At 45.6% G+C, this 15,128-nt stretch overlaps 1 protein-coding gene across 2 annotated transcripts in view; it reads right to left on the bottom strand.

The window, feature by feature from the left end:
- Positions 1-15,128, bottom strand: part of ZFYVE26 (zinc finger FYVE-type containing 26) — a 740,905-nt gene that overhangs the window by 688,303 nt on the left and 37,474 nt on the right. For both annotated transcript variants that reach the window (XM_085627201.1, XM_085627200.1), the window contains exon 4: positions 8,582-9,110. In XM_085627201.1, coding sequence (XP_085483327.1) covers positions 8,582-9,110 — 529 coding nt within the window. The remainder of the gene's footprint in view (positions 1-8,581; positions 9,111-15,128) is intronic.

Below are 15,128 nucleotides of genomic sequence, written 5' to 3' on the forward strand. Positions count from 1 at the left end.
TATTCCCAAAAATAACGTCTTCTTGCTCCACCACTACAGCTTGTGTAGATTATCGGGTTCTTCCAAGAGTAAGACTAGAACCTCCCAAAGTCCTGTCACTTGTGACCACTGTGTAGCTAGATTTCTTGTAAAGGCCTCATGTGTAACCTTATATGGAGCACCAACGCAATATATTACGCCCTCATTCCTAAAAGTTTCCTTATTATTCTGTCAGAGGGTGCAAAAACTGGTAGATGGGAATAACCTTTTGAAAGGACATCATTCTAAATCTATTGTGGCAAGCTTTTGCTGTGACTTATTTGAGTGATGCTCCCAGAAACCCTGAAACCTGAGTTTGTTGCGGAAATAGATACGACTTTCGGGCATGGACTATAAACACCAATCAGTCTGTGCAGAAGCTGAATGAATTATTGAGTTGAGTATGAGCAAGGCACAGCATGGAGACTTGTCCCTTTAAGCAGCCAATTATCTCGGCAAAGCAGTACATGAATTTGGTTGCACCTCATGTAACACACAAGTGTTACAGGCAAGACACATTTTATGTTTGCACCATGTTTAGCTGTGTAAAGACCGAAAAAGAGTACCCACACTGCAAACTTGGTGGTTTCCTAGCATATGTTGAAGATCTTTGGAACTGAGTTTTGAAGTAAAGTTTGCCCAACTAAGGCTTCTTGTCTGGCGTGAATCTGCACAGAATAGTGTTTAGTAAAACAATGAATGGAAGATCATGCTGCAGCTTCATAAATATCTGCAAGTGGAATATTTCCTAAGAAAGCCATAGTGACTCGCTGCTTGCATCCTGAATGTGCCAGAGGTGTAAAAACTAAGCATTTTGAAAATACTCTTAACAGTGATGTTACTCTAACCGGAAGAGATTAAAATTGGTAATGTTTTCCACTTTTTGATTTACCACAAACCTCAGGTGCTGACGATGCACATGATGGATGAGGGTGTGGTATTACACATCTTTTAAATCAAGTATCATCATGTAGTCTCCCATACTGAGAAGTAGAATGACATCTTGCAGAGTGCCAATTTTGAAGTGTTCGGAAGCTATGTAGTGATTCAATGCTCTTAAATCCCAGATCAGCTGCAGCATTTGGTCCTTTTTGGGGATTAGGGAGCACAGAGCGTTGATGACAAGGCCCATCTCTATGGATCCTTTTTGTAATTGGAAATGATCCTTGTTTATTTTGTTGGGATGTTGTGGGAAATTTGGGGGAATGCTATGAAACACCAAGCATTAAGCATGAGCAATGAACGATACAACTCGCTGATCCTATACTCCTATGCTCAGAGCAATAACCCTAATCTTCCTCCAACATGTGTTAAATGATATGGGGAATGCAGTGGTCATCATTTGGTGGCAGAAGTATCGAATTTACAAGATGAGGCTAAACCTAAATCAGAATAGCTATTCAAGATTAATATATATAGGGTAAACAACTGCAGGAATGCAATACCAGTGGCATAAAAAACTAAGGAAAAATTGAGAATGCCCCTAATTTCTCCAAGGAATGATTTAAAGTGGTAAACAGCCTCGTGGATTTACCCTTTTGAGCCACCCTCATAAGAACGTTGCAATACGCTTACTAATTTTTTCTTTAATAAAGTTAATAAAAATGTTAACCTCCTGCCTACATCCGTCACATCTCATGGTCAGGACCCACCTTGTCGGCTTTTACTGCACTAAGCCACAAAACTATGGAATCCACCCTTAAATCAATCAAAATCAGGATTACCACTGGATCTGGATCAGGGCAGCAAGGCTCTATTGCCCATTCTTATCGATATTCTGAACCACTCCCTGGCAAGTGGCAATATTCCCCCTGATGGAAACATGCCATAGTAAAATCGTTACTAGAAAAAAACTATGGATAACCCACTTCGGACAGAAAGCTACAGGCCCATCTCCCTGCAGTAAGTAAATTACTGGAAAACAGGTCAATAAAAAACTTTCCAGTTTTCTTGAAACTCATGACATTCACCACCCCACCCAGACAGGTTTTAGATTGGGCTGTAGCACCGAGACCGCACTGCTTGTAGCCACTGAGGAACTCCGTTCAATCCTGGACAAAGGCACTTCAGCAGCTATGATAATGTTAGACCTAAGTGTTGCCTTCGACACAGTGTTACATCCTATTCTTACCCAGAGGATGAAGGATGTCTCAGTTATCGGGATGCCAGTAAATCGCTGGAAGCCTTCCTGGAAAACAGGAATTTCCAAGTGTGCAAAAATTCACTTTACTCAGCCATCCATGCTCTATGGTGTGGAGTTCCACGGGCTCTTCACTGAGCCTCACACTTTTTGATCTCTAGATTCTCCCCCTAGCAGAGATTGTACGCTCACACGGATTAGCCTTAGTGTCATTTGCAGATGATACACATATAATCATGGCTCTCACGTCTGATGTCAGTCGAACTTTCACCCAACTTAACTCCTGCCTCAAGGAGGTTATATACTGAATGTCCGCAAGTAGCCTGAAACTTAATGGCGACAAAACTGAAGTACTTGGGGTTGGCAATAACAGGTCAAGATGGCTGGAACTGTCATGGCCGTGAAAATTAGGAGAAAAACCTGACCCTGCCCAGGCAGTAAAAAGCCTGGGTTTCACAATGGAAACACAGCCCCGGAAACTGGCTGGGTCCTGCTTTGGCATTCTGAGATCCCTCAGAAAATTCTTATATATGCTACCACCATCCACTAGGCGAGTGGCGGTGCAGGGCTCAATCAGTTACGTTTAGACTACGGAAACTCCCTTTATTTCAGAAGTCCAAAATACGTGATAAAAAGACTTCAAGTGGTCCAGAATGCAGTAGCTAGAATCCTTCACAAAATACCCAAGCATTAATCAGCCAGTCCACACCTAGCAGCCCTGCAGTGGCTACAGGCTCAAAAAAGAATTCAGTTCAAGGCGCTCTGCATGGCTCATCGGGTCATCCATGGGAAAGGCCCACTAATCATCCAGAAGTTACTTACTTTCTATGCTCCATGTAGGCCTCTTTGGTCCAGTAAGGAAAGGCTTCTCATGGTATCTAAGGTTAATAAAGCAAGATGCGGCGGCTGCTGTCTCCCCAGCAGCTCCACCGTTTGTGCCTCTGCCACCGACCCCGTTCACCTTCACCCGGTATGTGTTCGAGGCCGCTGTTGTCCGCTTCCGTGCTGTGCCCATTTTCAGCTTGGTCAGTGCCCCATATCCTTGTCTGTGCCTTGTTCTGTTTTTTGTTTCTTAGTGTTTAAGCTCATTGTGCCCTGTTCTGTTTAGCCAGTTTTGCGTTCTCGTGCCCACCTCTTTCCTGCCACGGCTGCCTCTGCGGCCTCTTTCCCCTGCCGGTTCTCAGCCCGTCTCCCAGCTGCACGTCCCTCCCCCTTCTCTATTTATCGGTGGCTGCTGCACGTTTGCGCCCATCTGTGACCCGACCGTGACCAGCGCCAGAATCCCTGGATCTCCGTCCACAGAGCCGCCCTCCTCACACTCAAACCAGGAAGGAACAAGAACTGTCAGCTGGCCACTCCGAACACCACCCATGGTCAGTTTTCCTGCCGCCAGACCTTCGCCTCCGACCATACCGCCACGGACGCCACCCCCACAACGAACACCAACATCTCCAGGACCCAAAATTGCATCCTTCTAAACGTGCGCTCCCTGCACAGACACACCGTAGAGATCTGGGACGTCTTGGACACCCTCTCTCCAGACATCGCCTTCTTCACGGAAACCTGGACCAACGCCTCCTCTGCCCCGGACATCGCCACCACCATCCCCACCAGATAAAAGATCCAGAGGAAGGTCTGCCCACACTGCCCGGGATGAGGACTCGCCATCGCACACAAGTGCTCCCGCCGACTCTCCAGCACGAGCAACTCCCTCTCCAACACTGAACACCTTCACTTTCAGATCCAGACCAGACCCAAAACCACGCTCCGAGGCACCCTTGCCTACCGACCCCCCGGGCCTCGCGCCTCTTTCACCACCACCATTGTTGACCTCATCTCACCCCACGCAATTGCCGCCATGGACTACACCCTCATCGGAGACCTGAACTTCCACCTCGACAACCACAGCGACCCTGACTTCACCGCCCTCCTAGACAACCTCGCCAACATCGGACTGAAGCAGCTCTTCACCATCCCCACCCATAAGGCAGGACACACCCTCTACCCCATCGTCGCAGGAGGGAACAAAGTCCAGTTCAACCACACCACGCAGCCCCTCTAGACAGACCACCACTGTGTACACTTCACCTTCAACACCACCACGACGCACCTGTCCACGCCGTGCCCACCACAAAGAAACTGGAGCAAAGTCACAGAAGATTACCTCCACTCCACCCTTATCCACGACCCCCCCCCCTCCGCCACAACCGACGCCAACTCCACAGCCAAGGAGCTTCACCGCTGGATCTCTAGCTGCGCAGACAAGCTCGCACCCCTCCGCAAACCCGACAGACAGCGCCACCTGAAGGCCCCCTGGTTCCCCGCTGACCTCCAAGAAGCCAGACGCTCCTGCAGGCACCTCGAAAAACGATGGAGAAACAGCAAAGCCAACGAAGACCAGACCACCTACAAGAACACCATGACAGAATACCACCAACGCATAAGAGCCACCAAGAGGACCTTCATCCGGAACAAAATCTTTTCCAATTCCAGCAACCCGAAGGAACTCTTCAACATCATCCAGCAGTTCACCAAACCACCCAGCAAAACCACGGACGTCACACCCTCGCGGGACCTCTTCGACGAGCTCAGCACCTACTTCCGCACAAAGATCAAGACCCTCTACGATAACTTCAGTGGGCAAACTCTAGAAAGAACCCTCCCCCCAACAAGGACAACCAGCCCACCATCACCACCTGGATCCCAGTCACCACCGAAGAGACCACCATGACCACTCGGGAGCACCCACTCGGGAGCCCCCACGGACCGCTGCCCGCCGTACATCTTCCACAGAGCCGCCGCTATCATAGCGCCTGAACTACGCCACACCATCAACACCACCTTTGAATCTGGCCTTTTCCCCGACGACTGGAAACAGGCTGAGGTTAAGACCCTCCTCAAGAAACCCTCCGCCCACCCAACGGACCTGAAGAACTACTGTCCCCATCTCTCTGTTCCCCTTTACAGCCAAGGTCACTGAGAAAATCGTCAAAGCCCAGCTTACCACCTTCATCAAAGAAAATGATATCCTCGACTCTTCCCAGTCTGGATTCCGAAGAAACCACAGCACCGAGACCGCCCTCCTTGCCGCCACAGACAACAATCACAGGCTCCTCGACCAGGGTCACACCACAGCCCTCATTCTGCTAGACCTCTCCACAGCTTTTTACACCATCTCCCACCACACCACCGTTGCCAGACTCCACGACGCCGGAATAAGGGGAACCGCCCTCGACTGGATCTGCTCCTGTCTCGCCAGCAGAACCCGAAGGATCAGACCTCCCCCCATCCTCTCTGAACCCACCGAGATCAACTGCAGAGTACCCCAGGGATCATCGCTCAGCCCCACACTCTTCAATATCTACTTGGTCCCCCTCGCTGCCATCGTCAGACAGCACCGACTCAGTATAGCATGCTACGCAGACGACACCCAGCTCATCCTCTCCCTCACGAAGGACCCTGAAGCAAGCAGACTCAGCTTCCCGGAAGGAATGAAGGACGTCACAGCCTGGATGAGCAGTAGCTGCCTCAAGCTCAACTCGGACAAGACGGAGGTCCTCGGATCTTCCCCCATGGCTTGGAACACCACCTGGTGGCCACCTGCCCTCAGAAACCCACCCACACCATCGGATCACGCCCGAAACCTCTGCATCATTTTCTACTCCTCCCTCGCCATGACTCGCTAGATCAACGCTGTCGCCTCCACCTGCTTCAACTCCCTCTGCATCCTCCGCAAGACCTTCAAGTGGATCCCCCCTGAAGCCAGAAAGACCGTTACCCACGCACGCATAACCAGCAGACTGGACTACGGGAACGCCCTCTACACTGGAATCAACAAATCCCTGCTCCAGACCATCCAGAACAGCGCAGCCAGACTCATCCTTGGCCCCCCCCCCCGAGACAAGGGCACGTGTCCCAACACCTGCGAGACCTCCACTGGCTCCCCGTCGAGAAGAGAGTAACTTTCAAGATACTCGTCCACAAATCACTCCACAACATTGGACCCAAATACCTCAATGACAGAGTCTGTTTCCACGTACCCAAAAGAAACCTCTGCTCAGCCGATCTCGCCCTAGCAGAAACCCCGCGCATCCGCAGATCCAGAGCGGGAGGAAGAGCCTTCGCCTACGTCGCTGCCAAGGCCTGGAACGAACTCCCAGCTGACATCAGACGCTCCCCCACTGTGCACACCTTGAGGAGGAGCCTAAAGACCTGGCTCTTCGGCTAATCCCGGAGCTTCTCCCACCTCCCCCCTCAGTGCCTTGAGACCCTCACGGCTGAGGATTGCACTTTACAATTCCCTGATTGATTGATACCTTTCTCTGGCGTGGACTGTGCCTTTCAGTGCTACTTGGTCTGCAGGACAGTGGTTTGTTCTGACACTTAGGACTTTTTTATGGCAGTTCTTGAGAAGAACATGGTTCTCTTGGGCCGCTCCTTTCCCTGGAGTTAAGACTCCTCTTGAAACTGATCCCCAGAGAATAGTTCCTCTGCATATTGTTGTGTATCGTCCTGAGGTGGGAGTATGGAGTCAATTATTCGGATTCGACCCTAGAGACACAAGGTGTAGTCTTTGAACTTGGTGTGAGTTTCTGTGAATGGCCTAGAAATTTGGCTTCTTAGCAACCAGTGCCTTCAGGAGATACTGAAATAGGACTCCACTCCATTTGTTCCTCTAGCGTACTGGATGGTTCCACTTACTGTCTAATTCAAAGCCATCCACATACTTGGCTACCACTGCAGTTGGAGACCCAGTACAGTCCTGGTGCCTCATTTCAGGATACTGAGTGGATTTGTATTCTTTGATGTATGCCGACAATGCCACTTGTTGGGTTAGGGTGTTTTGCTTAGGAAGACACTGCCGCTTGGATGCCAATTATAAAGACAAAATGCTATTCACAAATCATACTTAGATGTTAATTAGATTTCTTTGCTGTTATTATAATATTGTTCGATTTACAGCTTTTTTGTTCATAAATTAAATAAAAGCGCATATAGGCTTTCTTTGGGATGCAAAGGAAATAACGACCCTCAGTAAAAAGTATGCACTAGCAATACTTGTGATATGTGCCTTCAAGTTCACAACTCCAATACAAATTCATACTGTGACCCCTTTTGATAACACTCTTCACTGAGGGTACAGATGATACTTCATTATTAGATTTTCATTCAAGGACTACTGACGGCAACATACATAACTGTTATTAAACATGCCCTTAGAAAATAACAAACCTACCTGACTTGGTCAATGTTGGTTAGCTATGGCCTGACAGCACAACTGCCAGAGCTTCTCTAAATACTCTTCTTAACAAGCAGTGGCAAACCTAATGTGTGTGTGGCTATTGTGTACTACAGCATGCAAACACAGGCATCCACAAATGACAGTCTTGTGCCTTTGCTTGCATATGCGAGTATATTAAAATCAAAACTATTGCATTTGCCAATGCTTGCTACTTGATGAAAGAGTGACAGTTTGCTGCATGTATTTGTAAAATGAAGTAGATATGACATTTCACAAGAAATCAGGCCATTCACACTATATCAAAGGCCATTGTAACTTGGTAACAGTCGGACCCTCGATTTAAACTGCATTCAACATGCTGGCTTATTCGACATCACTTTATTTTTTGCCAGGACATTGTGCAAAGCGACAACCTTTAAGCCTCATTCATATTTTTGACCCTAAACCATTAAAGCAAATGTGCTGGAATCTGGTTTAAGCCGAAATGGCATCTGTTGGCAATCAGAAACACAAACAAGCCTACTGAAACACTGTTTTAATAAACATTAATTAAAGAGAAAAATAATGCACTGCCTCAGATAAAGATCCAGTCTTAAGAAGACGGATACTGTGTTCTTAAAAAAACGAATTTATATGGACAGTGTTTGAGCATAAAAGTCATTTTCTGTGACTTTTTTTCAATAGTTACACCCAGAACTCCATATTTTCAAAGGTGATGAAGCCATAGTAAGACTTGCTTTACAGCATGCAACCATTCACACCGTAAATAACTAGATGAAAAAATATATTATCACTTAACATGTAACTCAAGAGAATAAATGGAGTAAAACAGAAAGAAGCTCTAAGTTAGCTCCCTTTGTAGGCAGAAAACCTCAAGACATCCTCATCAGCTCATGAGCAACACTATTTAACCTGCTAAAAGAAATGGTTTGTGCTCTAGTAAAGTTTTTAAACACTAGATTAGTGCAACACCTTCTAGACGAAGCCGGAAAATCATAGAACGTATTGGAAGGGTTAAAAAGAAGCCCTAAAGGCCTGCACAGTTATAGCAGATGTAAAAAAGTAAGCTGTTTTTCAGGTAGGTAAATATTACAGATAAAAAACGTGAATGAATATTGCAAGAAAATAATTCTACGTTGTGTATCCCCTTAAAACAAAACAGATTAAATAAATGTCCATACCTTTTTCTGGCGTCTTTGGTCCTACAAGCATCTCTCTAATTCTCTCAGTGGCAACATTTTCGTATAAGCTAATAAGGGCACGGGTTTGCTTTCTTAAAAGACAGCCAAGAAGTTGCTCCTCCTTCAACAAGCATCTTGGATCAATGCAGATGTCAAATAGTTCCTTGAAAACGTATCGCAGTTCACCTGCCTGGTGTTCCATGTTGAAGTGCATCAAGCTCAAAGTGCGGTATATCTGATGAGCAGTCTCAGAGCTCGACTCTTGGCTGCCCTCCACTTTCTGCAGTGACCTCAGAGAAGCCAAGAGGAAATCCACATAAATCTGTTGCAGAGTGTTATTGTACTTCACTGCAGAGCTGCTTATGTCATCAGATAACAGGAACTCTATCAAGCACTGAACCAGTCTGGGTTTTCGGCCCAAAATCTTTTGGAGATCGTTGGTTGTCCGGATGCTGAGCCTCAGAGCAAGAGCATCCTTTTTGTCTTCTACAGATTCACAGTGGCTGTGCAGAAATGCATCATATAACTCCTGGAACAAGGGGACAGGTAAGATTTTAAGGACTGTCACGTTAAATAAGGAAACACTAATAGCATTAGAAGACGTTGGTGTAAAGTAATCTAATCAACCAACTTCATGGAACAAATCACTGAGCTCTAGAAAAATACTCTGGAACAAGTATGACCTGCCTGCCATAAATGATAGCTCCACCAAAAACAGTGCTCCAAAGGGCAATGTCAGAGTTTCTGGTCTTGTGTATTACCAGCGATGACATAAAATTACCACCAGGATGGAGTGGGAATCAATACTATCTGTGGGTAACTGCAGTCAGGAGGTAACAGCATAAATAAGAACACATTTGTGCACTTAACAGCATGCATTTGAAGCACACCGTTGGTCAAAAATTACATTTCAATTGTATTGGCAAGGTTGGGTCCTGTTTTACTTAAAATATTTTAAAATTACTTTGCAAACCATACCTCCTAAAAAAAACAAATACATTTAAAAACGTAACCTCTAGTCAAAGGGACTGGAAGTCTCTTCTAACGGATAATGTATTGGCAAGAAGGCAGGAAGTCCAAAATCTCATTTTAATGTACGTAAAGACACCTCACATCTATTGTCTCTAAATACATCTATGGTCTTCTTTATACACTATCCGGGTGGAATTTTATTTTATGCTATATGATTTATGACACTACTGCTATCCACAGGTGATGTATGTGCTATAAAAAGAAACACACTTAATAAATAAGAAAATTCAGATTCTGTGCTTTCTGTGGTTAAATCAAAATTAAACATACTTTAAAGAGGTTCTCTCCAGGCAAAGTCAAGTAGTGGAAGGCTACATACTAGATGTAAGGAAAGGCTTCTTTCTGCATGATCATTCACAAAGATTTGGACTGATGCTGCTGGTTTATCGACTCGGAGTCCACTGTGGCCTTCTGTCCAAACCTCAGTGCCACTGTTCTAACCCATTAAAGAGTGTATGTTAAATTGGCTAACCCCAATTGACAAAAGCTGCTTACTTATAAGTCTCAAGTATATGGTACCAAGGGGACCCGGAGCATGTAAGTTGTGCTACCGTGTGTGGCAAAGTACAAAAATTGCACCAAGCCTGCCACTGCAGCCTAGAGGAGCAGTTTTGAAAATGCTAGTTCGACTTTGCCATTTAAACCAATGGCAAAGCCCCCCACTTCCCTTAAATATATATATATAAGACTCCTCTAAGGCAGGCCTATTGAGCCCTAAAGCAGGGAGCTGTATGTTATTAAGTAGGCCATATACGTTTAATATGGCCTAACAGCCAAACTTCCAAATTATCGTTTCTGCTGTGAAAAGGTCGGCAGCCCCATTGGCTAATATAGAGTTACCGGCTGACCTCTCAGTCCGGCTAACTTCTGAATGGGACTACCAAAGTGGGTACTTGAAGTTATCAAATTAACTGTGGCACTAACCTAGACTTGATGCACAAGTCAAATTTAATGTCACTTTTAAGGTAAGGCAACGTTTAGAAATGTGTCACACTGATGTCCAGTTTGTTCAGTGGCCTCACACTGTTGCTGGCCACAAGACAGCCCTCTGCCTTCCTGGGGAGTCGTGTGAACGACTCCCAGGCTCAGGAACAATACTAGCCTTCTACAGAGGAAGGTGTTACCTCCCCGTTGCAGGAAGCCACACAGGGTGTTGGCCCAAAAGGTGAGCATCAAAGGTGAAGCAGCCTTTGGAGGGAAAAAGGCCAAACACACTGGTGTAAGAGCTTCCTTTTTTCAGGTAGACAAGACTGGTGGCAGGAACAGGGAGGGGGACCAGTGACCTAACTGTTTTTCTGTGGGTGTGTAGCTCGCACGTGGCTGCACCTCTAAGGTGAGCTACCAGGCTCCTAACATCCAGAGAAACGTTCAAACATCTTTAGAGTGGGCAGAATAGTGACCTCTGGGATTGCTAGATGACGCACATAGCCACAAGTCATCACAGGGCAGGAGGGATTCTGATAGTTGATTGGCTAGTAACCACACCATCCTCCTAGGGCACTTTCTGGCCATAAATATTTCCCCCCTGGCACCCTCAACCTCAGATCACCATAGAACTGGAGAAAGGATCGACCTGGCAAAGAGAGGCTGCGCTGGCTGTTGGACTGCACCGGCTGCACCTTGGGCTAGAAAAGAGAAGGCTGTGCCTGTGGCTCCTGGATTGTGGAAAAGTCGCTCCCGCGCCCCAGACTAAAGAAGTCCAAGGGTCAGTCGGCACTAGGGCCATCAAAGCAGCTGAAATAGCCTATTCCAGCAAGTCAATATCCACATTCTTCAAATCGCAGCTGACAGCCACCGGGCAACCCAAGAGACCGATCCTCGACGGCCGAAAAAGTTGCACGGGAGTCTGCCGGACCCAGGAGTGTTGTCAGAGTCCAGATTGGTCGCAAAAGGCGGACACCAGCCTTAACAAAAGGATACCACTGAACCCGCTGTGTACAGAGATCGGTAGTCCAGCCGCAGCTGGCCATCTACTGGCTCAAAGAGGACTTCGAGAGACACAGACTCCTGCAGCCAAAGTCATCCCATATTCCCTGTGGACTGAGGAATAACCGCAAGGACACCCCTGTTGACTGCACAGCACCCAGAGCATCTTTCAGCATACTGCATGCCCAGTATCAAGACCACTGAACTGAAGTCCATGGTGGTCTTGATTCAAAGTGTGGGACTGGACTCAACACTGCTTTGGTGTGCAGGTAAATGTCCAAATACTTCTTATTGCCCTCCCCGACCTTCTCCCTGTCAGGATTGGTCATCCCACTCGGGCCAGAGTAGCTGAACACAACTCTTTCAAACTTTTCAAAAGTTTCTAAACTTTATGGTTACCAATGCTTGTTTGTGCTTTAAACTAAAAAGCTAAGATTTACGTTTTACTTAAAAATCTTTATCTCCAGAACCCTCCGGTGGATTTTGCTCATATTGGTGTCTACAAATTTATTAATATATAATCTATTTTTATAAATTGGTGTTGGATTTCTTTCATGTTGCGTGACTTCCTTATTTTGTTGTTTGGTGCTTCTAAATGCTTAGCACTAATTCCAGATTTTTAAGCTCTGCTGCTCGAAGCCACAGCTACCCTGGGTTGAGCTAAAGGTTTTACAAACGAGCCTGACTGGACCCGAGACAGAATTGCGAGTGTCTTAAACGGTAGGGTCGCACAACTATATCATCTAATAAACCACAATCCTCACGTCAGAGGACCTTGAGATACTCATCGATTACATGATAAACTTACCAGCACTTTATTGAAAGTGCTAGGCAGGGATGGACTCCCCTCGAAATTCACTAGTGGCGAGGTGAAAGTGTGGTATTAGTAAATCTGACTGTATTTCCTACAGCCTACACCTAAAGCCAACTCATCATAGGCCCACATCCATGGTTCAAATTTAGTAGAGTGGAAGGTTTCGGCAGGTGTTGAAGTGGGTATTTCCTGCTTCTGAAACAAAAGTTATTTACGGAGTGAACATCAAGCCACAAGGGGCTGCGGTTGCTTTACAGAAGTTATGGTTTCTATAGTGTAAACACTAGGGACTGCACAGAGAAAACAGGCATCTCAACATAGACGTGAGAATTAGAGAGAGCTGGGCAAATTCAGATGGAAGTCAGTACAGCAAGCCAAAAAGAGTTCTGTCTTTGGCTCCAAGAATTTAAAATGATTAAACGCAGGCTTGCATAAGACTGAGATTGCAGAGTCACACACATAGAAGGCTCAACTCTTACACTTCTTCAGTACATTGATTACTATGTGAAGCGCATTTTACTATCACCCATATTTATTTAGAGAATAGAACATACAAATACAGAAAATCTACACAAGGATTACAAAAATCCATACATACAAATATTCTAAAATCATTGAACATAGCCCTTTATGAAATACAAAACAAAATCATGACATAAGAATAAAGTATCTCTAAACTTGATTGATTTCAAACTGGTTGGGTAAGAGAACAATTTAATTAATAATGAAAAAGCATGAACAATATGCAGTAATAAATGTCGCTCGTTTCTGGATGTTGGTCAGCCAGGCAGGTGTGATCAATAAGAGTTGCAGGGTTGAGAGCTTAAAGTGAGACAGATTCTCGCAGATAATCACTTATCCACATACTTGCATCCAATTAATTTACATGTTCATGTAAAATAACATTTAAAGGCAACATTTCAGTAGAAATAAAGACCTCACTAATATTTTTCACAATTCTAAAGCTTCCCTCTGTGTGAAGTACTGAGCCTACAATGTTGATGTCCTAGTTGTGCGGCACGGCTGACTTTAGTGCAGATGTGCATTCCTGTTCCATGGTATATCACATTCTTTGCCTTCACTGCAACTTTTGAGATGTTGAGGATTGGCCAATCACACACCAGAAGGGGTGTTCATAGATAGCCTTGCTACCTTCACCATAATTACAAAAACAGAAGGGTTCTGCCAAACATCTCAGCATTAAAGAGTTCACTAACTGTGTTTAGAGTTATCATCTCACTGTCAGGAGGAGGAAAGACAGCACCCAGAATTTCCTTGACTGAAGGCTTTTGCATTGGTTTAAAGATGCTCCACCTTCGTTTAAAACTGGAGCACAGACCATACACTCTTAAACTGCTCTTGACTCTGCACTTCAACCCAGAGTCTTCTTAAGGATTTTTGGAGTCCCAGGAAAGACAAAATTTTGGAGACCCCTGTTCGTAGCAACTTTCCATTTTATTACAAATACTCTGCCAATTGAAGACTGAATGATGCCAAATAAACTTTCCAAAACGAACTCCCACTATAACAGTTGAAATATGTTCTTTCATGGATCCCCTAAACTCCTTACACTGGAAAAAGAGATTCAAAGATAGAGGTTGTCAGAGAAAATAGAGGTTAAAATGCAGAAATAAACAAAGGTGAGCAAGAGCAATCTCCCTTTCCAGGGTCCCCTTGAAAGATGGAGGCCCTAGGCAATTGTCTACTTTGCCCAAGCCTTAAAACGTCTCTGCTTCAGTCTCCGATTAGTGTACTGCAGACTCTTGCCCAGGGCTTCGTCCACAGCAGATATTTTCGTATTAATTATTTGTGAAGATTTTTTAAAGTCCCCACCATCAGAATCATTTGTTTTGCTGGAGTCACCCCCCCCCTCGAGTTCTTCCCCCCACCCTAGTGCCCACTTAGGTTCTGGCCCCTACAGAAGAAATCCTGCTTTCCAGTGGGAGGACACTTTATAGTCACTTTTAGAGGCATCAGAGCAGAGGAAGTCTGCTGTCTGCTCTAAAGAAGGAGGGCACAAATAGTTAATGCTCACTGACTTACCACTACATACATGAATTAAGACCTCCAGCACACCACTAAGAGGCGCGCATGATTGCTAGCTCAGTTTGCCAGAATCGTGCTCCAAGGCATGTGCTCATTTCATCCTCCCTTTCCAGTGTCACCACTTCAATCAGCATTGGGGATCTCCCTCTGGATAGGGTTTAAGCCTTGGGTCTGGTATCCACGTCAAACTGCCCTCCTACCCTGATCAAAGGGGAACCTCCGATAGTGCCAACTGCCCTCAATGCCAGAAAGTCAGGCCTTTCAACATATCAGAGCGGACCATGCCCTTCATCTTTGTAATCCACACTTTCTGTGGCATGGGAAAAGGAGGAAGACTCCAGGTATAGCTATCATTTTCCCACCCAGGAGACCCAGTGGACCTCTGCTTTTGCTAAGAGAGTATCACACCTCTCTCCACACTTCACAGTTCCACTGAGATCAACCCAGAAATAGCCTTGCGCTGGCGCTTCAAAGAATAGCAGCCATCTTGGAGCAAGTTATATATTTAATCCACTGTTTATCTAGTATTTTGTCTTGGGCCAAAATATCTTTTATTGTTTGTGAAATTTAGGCAGGACTGCTGGCTACAAATTTTAAATGTTGTGGATACCCTGGTTGGTAACAGAAGCCTTTTTGCAGAAGCTCATATTCTCTAAAGGAGGTCACAGAAAGCTGTAGGCAACCCATTGTAAACTATGTAACTTGTGATCTCCAAAATATCCGTCAATG

This window comes from Triturus cristatus, chromosome 9 (genome assembly GCF_964204655.1).
Source record: "Triturus cristatus chromosome 9, aTriCri1.1, whole genome shotgun sequence".
Lineage (NCBI taxonomy): Eukaryota > Metazoa > Chordata > Amphibia > Caudata > Salamandridae > Triturus > Triturus cristatus.